Source organism: Phyllobates terribilis, unplaced genomic scaffold (assembly GCF_046119375.1).
Source record: "Phyllobates terribilis strain yellow unplaced genomic scaffold, ASM4611937v1 Scaffold_10__3_contigs__length_209671492, whole genome shotgun sequence".
In the NCBI taxonomy this organism is placed as follows: Eukaryota; Metazoa; Chordata; class Amphibia; order Anura; family Dendrobatidae; genus Phyllobates; species Phyllobates terribilis.
The window spans coordinates 140,107,815-140,127,849 of NW_027362770.1; the positions used below are offsets into that span (position 1 = coordinate 140,107,815).

At 42.7% G+C, this 20,035-nt stretch overlaps 1 protein-coding gene across 3 annotated transcripts in view; it reads right to left on the minus strand.

Moving 5' to 3' along the window:
- Window positions 1–20,035, minus strand: part of LOC141164504 (LON peptidase N-terminal domain and RING finger protein 1-like) — a 307,283-nt gene that overhangs the window by 269,008 nt on the left and 18,240 nt on the right. For all 3 annotated transcript variants that reach the window (XM_073649847.1, XM_073649848.1, XM_073649846.1), the window contains exons 2-4: window positions 13,946–14,064; window positions 8,837–8,959; window positions 7,717–7,875 (exon numbers count right to left, since the gene is read on the minus strand). In XM_073649847.1, coding sequence (XP_073505948.1) covers window positions 7,717–7,875; window positions 8,837–8,959; window positions 13,946–14,064 — 401 coding nt within the window. The remainder of the gene's footprint in view (window positions 1–7,716; window positions 7,876–8,836; window positions 8,960–13,945; window positions 14,065–20,035) is intronic.

The following is a 20,035-nucleotide window of genomic DNA, read 5'->3' on the forward strand; positions in this document are numbered from 1 at the left end:
TGCCGGCTGCTGAATAGAGCGGTCACATTTCACAATATGGCCGTTCTATTCATGGGATCGTCGTGGGATCCTCGCTATTTGGACTGCGGCTGACAAGTGAGCCGAACCTTCACAGGTTTGCCCATCTCTAGTCTTTATTCCTGTAAAAAAAAAAAAAAAATTGCAATTGAGTGGTTTCTATCCTCTGCTTTTCCCCAGTCTATTCGACTGTTTTCATCTGCATTCATATCAGAATGTAATCATTTGGAGTACAGATGATGGCAGTGATGGGTCAGCTCAGCACCTGTGTATTTCACTAACTTTGTGGATGGGCTGCAACAGGAAATCAATCTGATCTGAGGACACAGGTGCTGAGCTAACTCATCACTGCCATCATCTGTACTCCAAATAAGTACATTCTGATATCAATGAGACTGTCAGAGCAGAAGGCGGAGGATTTCAGGGAGGAGTCCATCTTCTTTTTTTCTTTATCCAGCTGAGCCTTTCCCTATAAAGCTTAAATATATACAGAGGCGCCCCTTAAATCACAGGGGTAACAATATAAAATCTGTAGCACAGCCCCCTTTAGGTATATGCTACTAATGTGGTTACATGAGGGTCATTTGGGAACTTCAGGATACTTCAGGCCATTACAGTGCCTTGAAAATATACTCATAAGCCGTGAACTTTTCCACATTTTTCATGTTACACCCACAAACTTAAATGTATTTTATTGCGCTTATATTTGATATACCAACTCTAAGTAGAACGTATTTGTGAAGTTTAAAGAAAATGATACAGGGTTTTTTAATTATTTTAAAAAATATAAATCTGTAAAATTGTGATGTGTATTTATATGCAGTCCCCTGTAGTCTGATACCTCTAAATAAAATTTTGAGTTACCAATTGCCTCCATAAGTCACATGATTAGTAAATTGAGTCCACCTGTGTGTAATTTATTCTCAGTATAACTACAGCTGTTCTGTGAAGACCTCAGAGGTTTGTTTGAGAACATTAGGGGTCAAACAACATCATGAAAACCAAGGAACACACCAGACAGGTCAGGGATAAAGTTGTAGAGAAGAGTAAAACAGGGTTAGGTTCTAAAAAAAAATAGCCCAACCTCTGAATGTCTCATGGAGCACTATTCAATCCATCATCCAAAAATGGAAGGAGTATGGCACAACTGCAATCCTATCAAAACATGGCCGTCCACCTAAATGGACATCCCAAGCAAGGAGTGCACTAATTAGAGAAGCAGCCAGGAGGCCCATTGCCACTCGGGAAGAGCTGCAGAGATCCACAGCTCAAGTGGGAAAATCTGTCCACAAGACAACTATTAGTCGTATACTCCACAAATCTGGCCTTTATAGAAAAGTGGCAAGAAGAAAGACATTTTTGAAAGCAAGTGAGAAGTACTGTTTGCAGTTTGTAAAAAGCCATTTGGGGACAGAGCGAGCATGTGGAAGAAGGTGTTTTGGTCAGATGAGACTAAAGTAGAACTTTTTGGGCTAAACGCAAAACACTATGTGTGTGGTGGAAAACTAACACTGCGCATCATCCTGAAAACACCATCCCTACCGTCAAACATGGTGGTAGCAGCATCATGCTGTGGGGAGGCTCTACTTCAGCAGGGACAGGGAAGGAGGACAGAGCTGATGGAAAGATGGATAAAGCTAAATACAGGGCAAGCTAAACTTGAGACTGGGGAGTATGTTCACCTTTCATCAGGACAACGACCCTAAACATCCTGCCAGAGCTACAAAGGATGATTTAGATCAATGTACAGTATATTCATGTGTGTGAATGGTTCAGTCGCAGTCCAGACCTAAATCCCATTGAGAATCTGTGACAAGACTTGGAAATTGCTGATCACAGATATCTCCTCCAATCTCACTGAGAGAGCGAGCTTTCAAAGAAGAACGAGCAAAAAGTTCAGCCTCTAGATGTGTAAAGCTGGTAGAGACAGACCCCAAAAGACCTGCAACAGTAATTACAATGAAAGAAGGTCCTACAAAGTATTGACTCTTGGGGGGGGGGGCTGAATAGAAATGCACGTCACAATTTTAGATTTACATTTTTTAAATATTTAGAAAACCTTGTATCATTTCCTTTATACTTCAGATACTTGCTACTTTGTGTTGGTATATCCCATAAAATCCCAATAAAATACATTTAAGTTTTTGGGGGTAACGTGGGAGACTTTACAGGGTATGAATACGTTTTCAAGACAATGTAGAGTATGTGGCTAATAGTTTTACACTAACTTTCCCTGGAGCAAAGGGCTACTAGTAAAAATCACTCTAGCCTAGTGGACCTAGCCTGTCCATGATATAAAAGATTGGCCACTAACTTGATTAGAATGGCATGTATTCCTTCATTTCCTCTGCATCGGCCATTTGGGAAACAAATATACAACCTAGTGAGAACTGATTTCAACTGATCAAGAGATTTTCCGGGGCTCTGTTCTCCACTTATGTAGTACATGTACCCGAGGGAAGTACAAGCCACGTGTATCAGGTACTCGCACTGCGTTCATTCTGTTCTTTTCATTGTCAGCACAGAGTAGGATCATAGCCTCCAGAGGAATGGGATTTAATTTGTAGTTTACTTGGTGTAGGAACATTAAGAAACACAGTTCTGGAGGACGACGTACAAAGATCAAAGTCACATTGTTCACATCCTGTTACCTTGTTGCCTATGAAGCCAACATCACCCATTGCTACAAGTGACGCCATTGCACACACACACATACATACATACATACATACATACACAGTACAGACCAAACGTTTGGACACACCTTCTCATTTAAAGATTTCTTTGTATTTTCATGACTATGAAAATTGTACATTCACACTGAAAGCAGCAAAACCATGAATTAACACACGTGGAATTATATACTTAACAAAAGAGTGTGAAACAACTGAAAATATGTCTTATATTCTAGGTTCTTCAAAGTAGCCACCTTTTGCTTTGATAACTGCTTTGCACACTCTTGGCATTCTCTTGATGAGCTTCAAGAGGTAGTCACAGGAAATGGTCTTCCAACAATCTTGAAGGAGTTCCCAGAGATGCTTAGCACTTGTTGGCCCTTTTGCCTTCACTCTGCGGTCCAGCTCATAGACTGGGAAACCGAAAGCTGTAGATCTCAGAAAGGAAACAGGTTTCTGTCAATTATCAAAGACAATTATCTGTCACAACTTGTGCAGGAACCAACTAGAGGGACGGCCCTTTTAGACTTAATATTAACTAACAGGCCAGACAGAATAACTGAGGTGCAGGTCGGGGGGCACCTGGGAAATAGTGACCACAACATTATACAATTCCACATGAGCTTCAGTAGGGTGCCCAGCAAGGGAGTCACAAAAACACTGAACTTCAGGAGGGCAAAGTTTGATCAGCTAAGAGATGCCCTTCACCTTATAGACTGGGATAGTATCTTCAGTAATATGAGCACGGATAGAAAATGGGAAATTTTCAAAACAGTCCTACATAGTCACTGTAGAAGGTACATACCTTATGGGAATAAAAGGGCTAGGAATAGGAGGAAGCCAATGTGGCTAAATAAGAAAGTCAAGAGGGCAATGAAAAACAAAAAAAGGGCTTTCGGTAAACTTAAACAAGAAGGCAGCGAGGAAGCGCTAATATCTTATAGGGAAAAAAACAAAATCTGTAAGAAACAAATAAGAATAGCAAAAGAGGAGACAGAGAGACTAATTGCCAAGGAAAGTAAAACGAATCCCAAACTGTTCTTTAACTATATAAACAGTAAAAGGATTAAAACTGATGGAGTTGGCCCATTGAAAAATAACCTGGGTAAAATCATAGAGGGCGATGAGGGTAAAGCAAACCTACTCAATAGCTTCTTCTCCACTGTTTTCACAAAAGAAAACAATTTATCGGAGGAAATGCAGAGTGATAAAGTAAACCCTCCGCTAAATATCACCCACCTAACCCAGGAGGAAGTTCAGAAACGCCTAAATAATATCAAAATAGACAAGTCACCAGGCCCAGATGGCATACACCCCCGGGTACTAAAAGAATTAAGTAATGTGATAGACAGACCGCTGTATCTTATATTCAAGCACTCTTTATGGACAGGGACTTTCCCACTTGACTGGCGCCAAGCAAATGTGGTACCAATATTCAAAAAGGGGTCTAAAAGTGACCCTGGGAACTATAGACCAGTCAGCTTAACGTCTGTTGTGGGTAAATTGTTTGAAGGATTTCTTAGAGATGCTATTGTAGAATATCTTAATGATAATAACTGTCTAACTCCATATCAACATGGATTCATGAGGGATCGCTCCTGCCAAACAAACCTGATGGCCTTCTACGAGGAGGTGAGCTCACAGCTGGACCGGGGAGAGTCAGTGGATGTTGTATACCTTGACTTCTCCAAAGCGTTTGATACCGTGCCACACAAAAGGTTGGTATATAAAATGAGAATGCTTGGTCTGGGGGATAATGTGTGCTAGTGGGTAAATAGCTGGCTGAGTGATAGAAAGCAGAGGGTGGTTATCAATGGAGTAAGCTCAGGGGGTGTCAGGGTTACTAGCGGGGTGCCTCAAGGGTCTGTCTTGGGCCCTATATTATTTAATATATTTATTAATGATCTAGTGGAAGGGTTGCATAGTAAAATAGCAATATTTGCAGATGATACTAAACTTTGTAAAGTAGTTAATACAGATGAGGACAGGGCACAGCTACAGGAGGATTTAGATAAATTGGGGAGTTGGGCCAAAAAATGGCAGATGGGGTTCAATGGCGATAAATGTAAGGTCATGCACATGGGAAAGAAAAACAGCAGTCACCCATACATATTAAATGGGAAACCGTTGGGGAAATCTGACATGGAGAAGGACCTGGGCGTCTTGGTTAACAGCAAATTAAATTGGAGTGCCCAGTGTCAGGCAGCAGCTACGAAGGCAAATAGAGTCATGGCATGCATCAGAAGAGGAATAGGGGCATGAGAACATTGTTCTTCCTCTGTATAAAGCGCTGGTAAGGCCGCACTTAGAATATTGTGCACAGTTCTGGGCTCCGGTGCTCAGGAAAGACATATTGGAGCTAGAGAGGGTACAAAGGAGGGCGACTAATGTAATAAAGGGAATGGAGGGACTAGAATACCCAGAGAGGTTGTCAAAATTAGGCCTATTTACATTGGAAAAGAGAAGGCTTAGGGGAGACCTCATAAACATGTATAAATACATCAGGGGGCAGTACAGAGATCTCTCCCATGACCTGTTTATACCAAGGATGGTGACAAAGACGAGGGGGCACACTATGCGTCTGAAGGAAAGGAGGTTCCTGCACCAGCATAGAAGGGGATTCTTTACGGTCAGAGCCGTGAGACTCTGGAACTCTCTGGGAGAGGAAGTGGTGATGTCAAACTCACTTAATGAGTTCAAGAGAGGCCTGGACGCCTTTCTTGAGAACAGTAAAATTACATCTTATGCTTAGTGATAGTTAATCAATCCAGGGATTTAATCTGACTGCCAGATTGGAGTCGGGAAGGGAATTTTTCCTCAATGATGTAAACTGGCCTATACCGCATGGTTTTTTTTTTGCCTTCCCCTGGATCAACGCTGCGGAATAGCTGCAGTGCACAAGAAATAGGCTGAACTGGATGGACGCTTGTCTTTTTTCGGCCTTATAAACTATGTAACTATGTAACCCCAAACCATCTCGATTGGGTTCAGGTCTGGTGACTGTGGAGGCCAGGTCATCTGGCGTAGCACCCCATCACTCTCCTTCTTGGTCAAATAGCCCTTACACAGCCTGGAGGTGTGTTTGGGGTCATTGTCCTGTTGAAAAATAAATGATGGTCCAACTAAACGCAAACCGGATGGAATAGCATGCCGCTGCAAGATGTTGTGGTAGCCATGCTGGTTCAGTATGCCTTCAATTTTGAATAAATCCCCAACAGTGTCACCAGCAAAGCACCCCCACACCATCACACCTCCTCCTCCATGCTTCACGGTGGGAAGCAGGCATGCAGAGTCCATCCATTCACCTTTTCTGTGTCGCACAAAGACACGGTGGTTGGAACCAAGATCTCAAATTTGGACTCATCAGACCAAAGCACAGATTTCCACGGGTCTAATGTCCATTCCTTGTGTTCTTTAGCCCAAACAAGTCTCTTCTGCTTGTTGCCAGTCTCTGGATGAACGGGCAGGAGGTCACGGCAAGTGACCGGGGCAGTCTCTGGGTAAAGGATTGGTACGACCTGTGGCGGCAGATGATAGACGTGAGCTCCCAGGTGAGCAGGCGAGAGTCTCTGGATAATCGGGTGGTCACAGCATGTGACGGCGGAGCCTCCAGGAAGACCAACAGACAGGTAGCAGATGAGCGCTCCCAGGTGAGCGGGCAGGAGTCTCTGGACAGGCGGGTGGTCACAGCACGTGACGGCAGAGCCTCCTGGTAGGCTAGCAGACAGGCAGCAGATGAGCGCTCCCAGGTGAGCGGGCAAGCTGGTCCTTAGACAGACTGACAGGAGTTGGAAGGCAGACCGTCGGACCTCAGGCAAGCAGGCAGGTAGAAGATGTGCGCTCCCAGGTGAGCGGGCAAGCTGGTCCTTAGACAGACTGACAGAAGTTGGAAGGCAGACCGTCGGACCTCAGGCTAGCAGGCAGGTAGCAGGATATCAGGCAGGAATTAGACAGCAGACTGGCAGGAATCTGGCAGGTATCTGGCAGGTAACTGGCAACGGGACCTGAGGGCTGAAGCAGAGTAGTGAACAGTGCTACAACATTGCTCAGGCACCTCCATTTTGGAGGAGGTGCCTTTTATATGGGAGGTCCTCCGGCAATTGGCCGGGGACTCCTTAGGACGGCGCGCGCGGTCCCTTTAAGAGAGGGGGAGCGCGCGCGCGCCCTAAGCACACTGCCGGGGAAGGAGCGCGTGCCGGAAGCAGCGGGGAGAGAAGCGCTGGAGGACGCCGCGCCAGGAGCGGGGAGGTGAGAGGGACGGCGTCTCTGCCTAGAACGGGGCAGAGACGCCGATGCTACATAGAGATGTGTCTGCTGCTAGAACTCTGTGTGGCATTGACCTGGTCTCTAATCTGAGCTGCTGTTAACCTGCGATTTCTGAGGCTGGTGACTCGCATAAACTTATCCTCAGAAGCAGAGGTGACTCTTGGTCTTCCTTTCCTGGGGTGGTCCTCATGTGAGCCAGTTTCTTTGTAGCGCTTGATGGTTTTTGCAACTGCACTTGGGGACACTTTCAAAGTTTTCCCAATTTTTCACACTGACTGACCTTCAATTCTTAAAGTAATGATGGCCACTCGTTTTTCTTTACTTAGAATTTGTATTATGGCAAGAAAAAAGCAGCTAACAGTCTATTCAGTAGGACTATCAGCTGTGTATCCACCAGACTTCTGCACAACACAACTGATGGTCCCAACCCCATTTAGAAGGCAAGAAATCCCACTTATTAAACCTGACAGGGCACACCTGTGAAGTGAAAACCATTTCTGGTGACTACCTCTTGAAGCTCATCAAGAGAATGCCAAGAGTGTGCAAAGCAGTCATCAAAGCAAAAGGTGGCTACTTTGAAGAACCTAGAGTATAAGACATATTTTCAGTTGTTTCACACTTTTTTGTTAAGTATATAATTCCACATGCGTTAATTCATAGTTTTGATGCCTTCAGTGTGAATGTACAATTTTCAAAGTCATGAAAATACAGAAAAATCTTTACATGCATACATACTTTTTCCATTGTGCCATGCTACCTTATTGCCGATACCGCAGTCTTGTGAGCCAATGGTCGCAGCTTGAAGAGGAGCTATAAGGCTTGAGGTGTCAGTCATGGTCCGATTAGAGATTTGAGAAATCTCATCCATAAAATCTTCCAGAGATGAAGGCCCAGAACAACCTGTGTCATCTAATATCTAAAAGAAATAATTGTACAGTAAAGAATTGTACAGGTCTAAAGAGCAGGTCTGAAAGTTAAGCCGGAGACTCACACGCCTTTTAAACGCTGCCCTACTCAACGCGTGTTCTGCTCTGCTCCACCCAGTACCTGACCACCTCTCTGAGCTGCCTTGTGAAACACTTCCACTTGTTTCCAGCCGGCTATAGGGAGGGGCGGTCAAACTCAGCAGGAATTTGTATCCACTCTGTCCTGCAGAGATCTGCTTCCTAGGCCTATCACAGGTGATATATCAGGTGACTCCACCCTCCACTCCTCACATGAATTTAGTTTCCTAGTAGCTCAGTCTTTACTTTCATTGGCCTATTCCTTTTTTGCCAACTCGTTTATCCTAATCTCTCCACTCTTGACCATTGCTCTGTGTATCAATCCTGTGCGGTCCGCCCCGACCTCGGATTGTCTGACCATGTCTTTGCCTCTGTCCACCTATACCTCTTACCCGTGTCTCTGACACTCCGTTCAGCAGCTCCAGACTTGGCGTGATACCTTGTGTCTACCGGTGGCCAAGCCTATCCCCACCATCAGAGGCTCTAGTGAATACCCAGTAGACACCTAGTCATGCCTCCCCCAGGGTAAGCCTGGCCCATGGTGAAGTGGGTCCACACCCACCAGTGTTACACTGATCAAAGCTTTACCAAGGTTTGGAGAACTTTTACAAATAATTCTTGACATCTAGGATGAGGTTTACCTTACTATCGTTTTCTACACAGTTTCAGCCTTAATGAAGGTATACAAAAAAAAAAAAAAAGTCAGCGCCATACAGATCCATGGCTTGTGTCTGATGTGGCAGCTTACCCTTTCCTCCATTAAAAGGTATAAAACTGGGCTGCAATACCACATCAAACCTAAGGACAAGGTTGGCGCTATTTTTGTAGGAAAGCTGCCATGTTTTTCTATATCAGCACAAAAGAATGAGTTACCTGTTCAATCTCATGACGGGCTGTAGTAAAATGTGGATTTAAGGATAGGCATCGGTGAAATTCTTTAAGAGCCGCTTCCTTCTTTTCCATATAAAGGAAAGTCATTCCCTTTCTGTAGTATCCCTGAGAAATACAGCATAATGAGAAAAGAAGAGATGCAAACAAAACTTTGTTGTAGTGTAAATTTATTTTGATCCATCAAGGAGTCAAAAAACGATTTGGTCCAACGTTTCGACTGGGAACAGTCTTTGTCAAGGGCAAAGACAAAAGGTAGGACAATAAAGTAAAAAGTAAGATGTCTTTCATGTCAAGGAGGACCTGTGTGGAGCAGGAGCCGGGAAGTAGGAAATGCGACAAGCAGGGTGTAAACCGCAACAGATGTCCTTGACAAAGACCACTCCCGGTCAAAACGCTGGACCAAATAGTTTTTTTGACTCCTTGCCGGCTCAAAATAAATTTACACTATAACAAGACCCACAGTCTCATTTTCTTTTGTGGTGTTGAGGTTCCAATCTCAATAAGTCTGGACCACAAGTCCCTACTTCAAGCACACAGTTCTTTCAAAAGGCCTTCTTATCGGGTGTCATTTGATTTGTACATTCCCAGGAGGAATGAGGTTATGCTCACATTGACCCAATGGCCTATGTTTCCAAGAGAAGCACCCAGCGTAAACGGAGTCATCTGTAGAATAATATGACATCTATATAAAGGTATGACAGGTCTATTTAGTGGGCAATTGTTGCCACTTTTAATCAGCTGTGGCCCATCGGCTATAATGGCATCCGAGTAACAAACACGTCATGAAAAACTATTGAGTAAGCTCATGACTAGAATTGAGAAAAAAAGATTCACAAGACCTTGGTCAGCAGGCACGTCAATAGTTCATGGCCACCGGACCTCCTACAATCTGCGGCATCCCTAATGCCCATTTTGACCACTATGCCAGGCATGACATCATGGGTGCATCGCACCACAAAGTAATGATATCGTAATGGCTTACTAATCAGAAGAAGCGCCAAAGATGTCACAGGTGGCAGGTCTGCATGGCTTTGGTCCAGAAGCCATGGACTACCAACTCACATCATTCTTTGCACCCATCAGCGTGCCCGTGATGTGATCGCAGGTAGCCGATGGGTTGCTGTGACAGCTGGGGGTCTGTTGAAGACCTCCATGGTTGTCACCATGGAGCTCCCTTGAAATCTTGCCTATGGCTGGGCTTCAAAGGAGAGACTGTAATTTCTGCTATATACAGAGATCAGTAAAAGTGAAAAATAAAATAAATAAGAAACAAAAGTTCAGAATCAATCAAATTTCCCCTCAATCATTAAAAATAAAGATAAAAATAAATACACATATGTGGTAGTGCGGAAATCAGAAAAGTCCAATCTATCAAAATATTAAAAATAATTAACCATATCGGTAAACATCGCAAAAAAAAAAAAAAGGAAGCCAAAATTACGCTCTCGTGTTAAATACAAAAGAGCAAATGATAAGCAGTAATTTAAAACAAAAAGACAATAGGAGGGAAAAATAGAAAAACCTAAAGCTTGCTGTGTCACTGGTATTGGCACCCTTTACATTAATTTAGAATGCAAACACATTTTGACTCTCCTGTGCTAAATGACAAAAGAGATTCACCTGTGATTAATTGTCGGTGCCCATGTGACATGAATTAGCCAATGAATGATGACTTCAGTGTTTTAAAAAGGCACATGGTAGGCCCTGTTCCTTTGTCACAATGGTGAAGACAAAAGGAGCTGTCTGAGGACATCAGAACTGCTATTATTAGCAAACACAAGACTTCCAAAGGGTATAAGGCCATCTTTAAAGACCTTGGTATCCCAGTTTCAACAGTGCAAAATGTTATTAAGAAGTTTGCCAAGCATGGAACCGGCAAGGACCTGCCTAGAGGAAAATTAACGAGAGAGGTCTTCGAAGGTTGGTGCGAATGGTGGAAAAAACACCACGTCAAACATCCAAAGACCTGAAGGCCAACCTCGAACAGTCTGGGGTCATGGTTTCAACAAGCACCATACAACGCACACTAAACCAAGCAGAGCTTTATGGGCGAAGGCCAAGGAAGAAACCATTGCTGAAGAAAAGACATAAAAAAAAAGACTGATCCTTGCCAAAGAGTACCTTGACAAACCACAATCCTTCTGGGAAAAGGTTCAGTGGACAGATGAAACAAAAAATAGAGCTTTTTGGCAATGTAAAGCAACAGATGGCGCAATGAAGCTTATAGGGAAAAGAACACCTTACCAACAGTTAAGCATGGTGGAGGATCCATAATGCTGTTGGGTTGCTTTGATGTGTCCTGTACTGGAGGCCTTGACCGTATTACAGGAATCATGAAATCAGAGAATTATCAAGAGATTTTAGAGTGAAATGTCCTATGCAGTGTAAGAAAACTTGTTTTGAGTCGAAGATCATGGGTCCTCCAGCTAGACAATGGCCCAAAGAATATATCCAAAAGTACACAGGAATGGTTGAAAAAGAAAAAAAATGGACTGTTTTAAAATGGCCAGCAATGAGTCCTCACCTCAATCCCAAGATCCCAACAAATCTTTGGGGTGAGCGGAAATCTGCCATTGGGAAAAAGAACCCTGCAAACATTCAAGAGCTTGAACAAACTGCAAAGGAAGAGTGGGAGAAAAATCCAGCTGAGAAGTGCAAGAAGCTTATAGATGGCTACAAGAAACGTTTAGAGGCTGTCAGCAATGTCAAAGGGTGTGCAACCAAGTATTAATTAGGGATGCATTTATTGCTGAACATGCTGTTTTTTCTGTTTTTTTCTTTGAAATTACAACATGAAAGTTGAAAAACAATGTTTTATTGTTGTATTACTTTGGACCACTAATTATAAAATCCTGAGGATACAACTTTGGTACATTCCCATTTACTTCTGAAGACGTATATGCTAAACTTATGGAACAAAAATGTATTATGAAAAGAATGAACCTCACAGTGAAAAGATGCTTCAGACGTAGCACTTTATAGGGTGCATTTAATAAACGGATGTATCAGAGAGCTGACAGGTCATCTATAAGAAATTACTAGAGGGCTTTCCTATCAACATGAGTGCAGGATGAGATTAATATTCCCCGGCTGTCAGGAGTAGCTCCGTGTGCTTCCAGGTTGCATACTAGTGCACTGCATCCCCAATTCATTAGTCTTTCCAGCACGACTCAGTATTGAGCTCTCGCAATGTTCCAGACCCATAAATCATTTACGAAAGGTCAACAAGTCTCGACTTCAGCTGACAAAAAAATAAGACTTTGAAGCATGACTCGCGAAGGCACGAAACACGGAAGCTTCGGAAAACAGAAACCACTGATGTAGCAGGGGCCATTTCACGTGATTATTCGATCGATGCTCTTATAGGTGTCATCAATAATGGCACAAAGCATACAAGTAGGGAAGCATTAAAACAAAGGGGTGGGAACAAAAAAAAAAAAAGTTGCCCATTTGGTTATTGAGAGATTATACTATTGGCGGGGCAGTCACACCTTGCCCGAATGCCCAGAACAGGGCCTAATGGCCACACCAGTAATAGCCACACCAGTCCTCAGACAGTTCTCTTCTCCTCTTTCTGTTTTCCATGCTTAGTGTGGCACACACAGACACACTAGAAGTTGACTCAAATTTTGCATTGTGTGTCTGTGCGTGCCACACTAAGCATGGAAAACAGAAAGAAGAGAAGAGAACTGTCTGAGGACTTGTGAACCAAAACTGTTGAAAAATATCAACAATCTCAAGGTTACAAGTTCATCTCCAGAAATCTTAATGTTCCTTTGTCCACGGTGCGCAACATAATTAAAATGTTTACAACCCATAGCACTGTAGCTAATCTCCCTGGACATGGACGGCAGAGACAAATTGCTGAAAGGTTGCAACGCAGGATAGTCTTGATGGTGGATAAGCAGCCCCAATCAAGTTCCAAAGAAATTCAAGCTGTCCTGCAGGCTCAGGGTGCATCAGTGTCATCACGAACTATCCGTCGACATTTGAATGAAATTAAATGCTATGGCAGGAGACCCAGGAGGACCCCACTGCTGACACAGACATAAAAATACTACACTGCAGTTTGCCAAAACATACGCGAGTAAGCCAAAATCCTTCTGGGAAAGCGTCTTGTTGACAGATGAGGCGAAGATAGAGCTTTTTGGTAAAGCACATCATTCTACTATTTACCAAAAACGGAATGAGGCCCACAAAGGAAAAAACTCAGTACCTACAGTTAAATATGGTGGAGGTTCAAAGATGTTTTTAGGTTGTTTTGCTGCCTCTGGCACTGGGTTCCTTGACTGTGTGCAAAGCATCATGAAATCTGAATGTTACTAAAGGATTCTGGATAGCAATGTGGTGCCCAGTGTCAGAAAGCTGGGTTTGTATCCTAGGTCATGAGAATTCCAGCAGGACAATTCCCCCCTAACATACTTCAAGAAGCACCCAGAAACGAAAGGAAAGAAAGCGCTGGAGAGTTCTGAAGTGGCCAGCAATGATTCCGGATCTAAATCCCATTGATCACCTGTGGAGAGATCTTAAAATTCCTGTTGGAAGAAGACGCCTTAACATATGAGAGACCTGGAGCAGTTTGCAAAAGAGCACTCGAAAATTCCATTTGAGAGGTGTAAGAAGATTGTTGATGGTTATAGGAAGCGACTGATTGCAGTTATTTATTCCAAAGGGTGTGCAACCAAATATTAAGTTGAAGGTGCCAACAATTTTGTCTGAATGAATAGTGAATGTGAATAGCGATATTGGAGCGCCAATAACAGGGCAAAAATTAAATTAAAATGACTGATTTATTAACACACACAACGTGTTTCGGTGGACAAGGCCATCTTCATCAGGTGTGACAAGCAGAAAACAAATGATCCTTATATACATTTGACCAGGTACACAATTGCTTCAGAGGGGAGGCGCAAAATACAGAGTGATACCTCTATATTAACCCCTCTAGCTCATTTATGCCCAATAGAGTAAACAGGATTTTTATAAATTAGTACCTAATGAAACAAATAGGGTTTTCATAGTCATATTCCCCCAGATACACCCCTGCTTTGCAGAGTATATAGCAGTATTGTAAAGCCCACGTATACACACCTCTGGGTTTTGTGGCTGCAGATCACAGATCACCTCGGCTTCCCGCAAAGATTCTGGATATTGCTTTAAACACAAATACACTTGGGAGCGCAGTATCCTCAAAGGAACATGGTCAGGAGCTGAAAAATACATTTTCCTTATTATATGGAGAGGATACAATGAAGTATATAAGTGAAGACTCTTTACCATGAATACCTTCCTCATCTATACCACTGACTCTTATAGAGGACCGGTCACTTGGTATGTGTATGTATATGTATATGTATATGTGTATGTGTATGTGTATGTGTATGTATGTATGTATGTATGTATGTATGTATGTATGTATGTATGTATGTATATATATATATATATATATATATATATATAAACACATACATACAGTACAGACCAAAAGTTTGGACACACCTTCTCATTTAAAGATTTTTCTGTATTTTCATGACTTTGAAAATTGTACATTCACACTGAAGGCATCTGCTACGCCAGATGACCTGGCCTCCACAGTCACCAGACCTGAACCCAATCGAGATGGTTAGGGGTGAGCTGGACTGCAGAGTGAAGGCAAAAGGGCCAACAAGTGCTAAGCATCTCTGGGAACTCCTTCAAGATTGTTGGAAGACCATTTCCGGTGACTACTTCTTGAAGCTCATCAAGAGAATGCCAAGAGTGTGCAAAGCAGTCATCAAAGCAAAAAGGTGGCTACTTTGAAGAACCTAGAATATAAGACATATTTTCAGTTGTTTCACACTTTTTTGTTAAGTATATAATTCCACATGTGTTAATTCATAGTTTTGATGCCTTCAGTGTGAATGTACAATTTTCATAGTCATGAAAATACAGAAAAATCTTTAACCCCTTAACAATAGACGTACTAATACGCGTCTGTGCCCTGGGACTTAAGAGCCAGACCCGTATTAGTACGTCATGGCGATCGCACGCGCACACAGGCTGTGCGGGCGCGATCGCCGCCGGGTGTCAGCTAATTGTCACAGCTGACACCCGGTACTATGTGCAGGGAGCGGTCCTGCACCGCTCCCCGCACATTAACCCCCACGATGCTGCGATCGAAGTCGATCGCAGCATTGCGGTGGCAAGGGGAGGTGATCGCAGATACTCGCCTCCTCTTCCGGCTTCCAGCGCTGTCTGCCGTGGCTTCCAGGATGTTGCCATGACGACCCGATGTCGTCATGACAACATCCGGGTCACCAGACAGCAGGAAGATTTTTTGGACATGCGCAGTGCATCATCAAACAATCTTCTCCCTGTCCAGCGCTGACAGCCTGCATGGCACAGGGATGGTGCTGCATTCCTGTGCCAGACAGGCGATCAGAGAAAAAAAAGTGAAAGTCCCATAGTGGGACAAAGTAATAAAGTATAAAAACTATCAGAAAGTAAAAAAAATAAATAAAGAAAAAAAATTGTGAAAATATTTAAAAAAAAAATAAAAAAAATAATCCACCAAAAATAAAAATATAATGTACCCATCAATAAATATTATTATTAAAAAATAAATAAATAAAAAAAAACACAATTAAAGTACACATATTTGGTATCGCCGCGTCCGGAACAACCTGACCTATAAAACTGTCCCACTAGTTAACCCCTTCAGTGAACACGGTAAAAAATAAAAATAAAAAACGAAGCAAAAAACAATGCTTTATCACCATACCGCCAAGCAAAAAATGGAATAACACGCGATCAAAAAGACAAGTATAAATAAAAATGGTACCGCTGAAAACGTCATCTCGTCCCGCAAAAAACAAGCCACCATACAGCTCCATCAGCAGAAAAATAAAAAAGTTATAGCTCTCAGAATAAAGCTATGCTAAAAAATAATTTTTTCTATAAAATTGCTTTTATTATGTAAAAGTGCAAAACATAGAAATACGATATAAATGTGGTACCGCTGTAAACGTACTGACCCGAAAAATAAAGCTGCCTTATCAATTTTACCACACGCGGAACAGAATTAAAAAAAAAAAAAAACAATTCCTGAATTGTTGGTTTTTGTTTATTCTGCCTCCCAAAAATCGGAATAGAAAGCGATCAAAAAATGTCGCGTGCCTGAAAATGGCACTAATAACAACGTCAACTCATCCCGCAAAAAACAAGCCGTCAAATGACTGTCTGCCAAAATCTGGAAAAATTATAGCTCTCAAAATGCAAAAACTAGATTTTACAAAAAATGCGTCTTTTAGTGTGTGACAGCTGTCAGTCATAAAAACCCCATGTGATTCTGGTATCGCTGTAGTCTCACCGACCCGAAGAAAAAGGTCATCTCATCACTTATACCGCAGGAGGAACGGCGTAAAAAATAAACTCTCAGGTTAGGGTTGTGCTAGGGTTAGGGTTGTGCTACGGTTAGGGTTAGGGTTGGGGTTGGGATTTTTTTCAAAAGTAAGAAAAAAAGATGACGATATGGCGACTAGTGTTGAGCGCAAGTGCTCGCTACTTGAGTTTGCATCGGGTGTTCTGGTATGCATTGAGTATCGTGGGTATTTGAGTGACATGCTCGAGTCTCCGCCCCATATGCTTCACGGCCCAAAAAACTTTGCGGGGATTGCCTGCCATGCACGAGCGATCCCCGCATGTTTTTTTTTGGGTGTCAAATAACCGTGAAACATCCGGGCGGGGACTTGAGCATGTCACTCGAGCACACGCAGTACATGGTGCATACCTGAGTACTCGATGCAAACTCAAGTAGCAAGCACTTGCGCTCAAGACTAATGACAACTTATTCAATATGATGACCTAATGTTATCAAATTCTGTGTCGTACCTCTGGGTTCAAAATGTTCACTATACACCTTAATAAAATCCTTGAGGGGTATAGTTTCCAAAATGGGGTCACTTGTGTGGGAGCTCCAATGTTTAGGCACACAGGAGCTCTCCAAACGCGACATGGTGTCCGCTAACAAATTGGAACCATGTCGCGTTTGGAGAGGCCCTGTGTGACTAAACATTGGAGCTCCCATACAAGTGACCCCATTTTGGAAACTAGACTACCCAAGGCACCTATCTAGATGCATAGTGAGCACTTGGAACCCCCAGGTGCTTCACAAATTGATTTGTAAAAATGAAAAAGTGAAAAAAAAACACTTTTTCATTTTAACGAATCAATTTGTGAAGCACCTGGGGGTTCCAAGTGCTCACTATGCATCTAGATAGGTGCCTTGGGGGGGTCTAGTTTCCAAAATGGGGTCACTTGTGGGGGAGCTCCAATGTTTGGGCACACAGGGGCTCTCCAAATGCAAAATGGCGTCCGCTAATTATTCAAACAAATTTTACAATCAAAAAGTCAAATGGCGCTCCTTCCCTTCCGAGCCCTGCCGTGCGCCCAAACAGTGTTTTTTCCCCACATATGGGGTATCTGCGTGCCCAGGGGAAATTGCACAACAAATTTTGGGGTCCATTTTTTCTTGTTACCCCTGTGAAAATAAAAAAAATTGGGTCTAAAGTAACATTTTTGTGAAAAAAAGTTAAAATGTTCATTTTTTTTCTTCCACATTCCAAAAATTCCTGTGAAGCACCTGAAGGGTTAATAAAGTTCTTGAATGTGGTTTTGAGCACCTTGAGGGGTGCAGTTTTTAGAATGGTGTCACTTTTGGGTATTTTCTGTCATAAAGACCTCTCAAAGTGACTTCAAATGTGATGTGGTCCCTAAAAAAAATGGTTTTGTAAATTTTGTTGGAAAAATGAGAAATCGCTGGTCAACTTTTAACCCTTATAGCTCCCTAACAAAATAAAATTTTGGTTCCAAAATTGTGCTGATGTAAAGTAGACATGTGGGAAATGTTATTTATTAACTCTTTTGTGTGACATATCTCTCTGATTTAAGGGCATAAAAATTCAAATTTTGAAAATTGCAAAATTTTCAAAATTTTTGCCAAATTTCCGTTTTTTTCACAAATAAACGCAAGTGATATCGAAGAAATTTTACCACAATCATGAAGTACAATATGTCATGAAAAAATCTCAGAATCAGGAGGATCCGTTGAAGCGTTCCAGAGTAATTACCTCATAAAGTGACAGTGGTCAGAATTGTAAAAATTGGCCTGGTCATTAACGTGCAAACCACCCTCGGGGGTTAAGGGGTTAAATGAGAAGGTGTGTCCAAATTTTGGTCTGTACTGTATATATATATATATATATATATATATATATATATATATATATATATATACACACACACACACATACACACACACACACACACACTGCTCAAGAAAATAAAGGGAACACGTAAACAACAGAATATAACTCCAAGTAAATCAAACTTCTGTGAAATCAAACTGTCCACTTAGGAAGCAACACTGATTGACAATCAATTTCACGTGCTGTTGTGCAAATGGAATAGACAATATATGGAAATTATTGGCAATTATCAAGACACCCTCAATAAAGGAGTGGTTCTGCAGGTGGGGACCACAGACCACATCTCAGTACCAATGCTTTCTGGCTGATGTTTTGAATTTTGGTTGTGCTTTCACACTCGTGGTAGCATGAGACGGACTCTACAACCCACAGAAGTTGCTCAGGTACTGCAGCTCATCCAGGATGGCACATCAATGCGAGCTGTGGCAAGAAGGTTTGCTGTGTCTGTTAGCATAGTGTCCAGAGGCTGGAGGCGCTACCAGGAGACAGGCCAGTACACCAGGAGAAGTGGAGGGGGCCGTAGGAGGGCAACAACCCAGCAGCAGGACCGCTACCTCTGCCTTTGTGCAAGGAGGAACAGGAGGAGCACTGCCAGAGCCCTGCAAAATGACCTCCAGCAGGCCACAAATGTGCATGTGTCTGCACAAATGGTTAGCAACTGACTCCATGAGGGTGGTATGAGGGCCCGACGTCCACAGATGGGGGTTGTGCTCACAGCCCAACACTTTGCAGGACGCTTGGCATTTGCCACAGAACACCAGGATTGGCAAAGTTGCCACTGGCGCCCCATGCAGATGAAAGCAGGTTCACACTGAGCACATGTGACAGACGTGATAGAGTCTGGAGACGCCGTGGAGAGCGATCTGCAGCCTGCAACATCCTTGAGCATGACTGGTTTGGCAGTGGGTCAGTAATGGTAACATAGTAACATAGTCTTCCTTCAACCTTAAAAACTAAGTCCATCCAGTTCATAGCGTAACATGTTGATCCAGAGGAAGGCAAAAAACCCCATGTGGCAAACACTAAGTTCCACATTGGGGAAAAAAATTCCTTCCCGACTCCATAGGGCAATCAGACTCGTTCCCTGGACCAACGCCCTATCAAGGAATCTAGTATATATAACCTGTAATATTATACTTTTCAAGAAAGGCATCCATGTCCTTCTTAAATTTTAGTAGTGAATCACTCATTACAACATCATGCGGCAGAGAGCTCCATAGTCTCACTGCTCTTACAGTAAAGAATCCGCGTCTGTGATTATGATTAAACCTTCTTTCCTCCAGACGTAGAAGATGCCCCCTTGTCCACGTCTCTGGCCTCAGAGTAAAAAGATCAGTAGAAAGGTCTTTGTACTGTCCCCTCATATACGTGTACATAGTAATAAGATCACCCCTAAGCCTTCTTTTTTCCATAGTAAATAACCCCAAGTGTAATAACCTGTCTTGGTATTGCAGACCCCCCAGTCCTCTAATAACCTTGGTCGCTCTTCTCTGCACCCTCTCTAGTTCAGCTATGTCTTTCTTATACACCGGAGACCAGAACTGTACACAGTATTCTAAGTGTGGTCGCACTAGTGACTTGTATAGAGGTAAAATTATGTTCTCCTCATGAGCATCTATGCCTCTTTTAATGCATCCCATTATTTTATTTGCCTTTGCAGCAGCTGCCTGACACTGGCCACTAAAAGTGAGCTTGTCGTCCACCAATACACCCAGGTCTTTTTCAGTTACAGTTTTGCCCAGTGATTTACAATTAAGCATATAATTATACATTCTATTTCCTCTGCCCAAGTGCATTACCTTACATTTCTCCCCATTAAAGCTCATTTGCCATTTATCAGCCCAAGCTTCTAGTTTACATAGATCCTCCTGTAATATAAAATTGTCCTCCTCTATATTGATTACCCTGCAGAGTTTAGTGCCATCTGCAAATATTG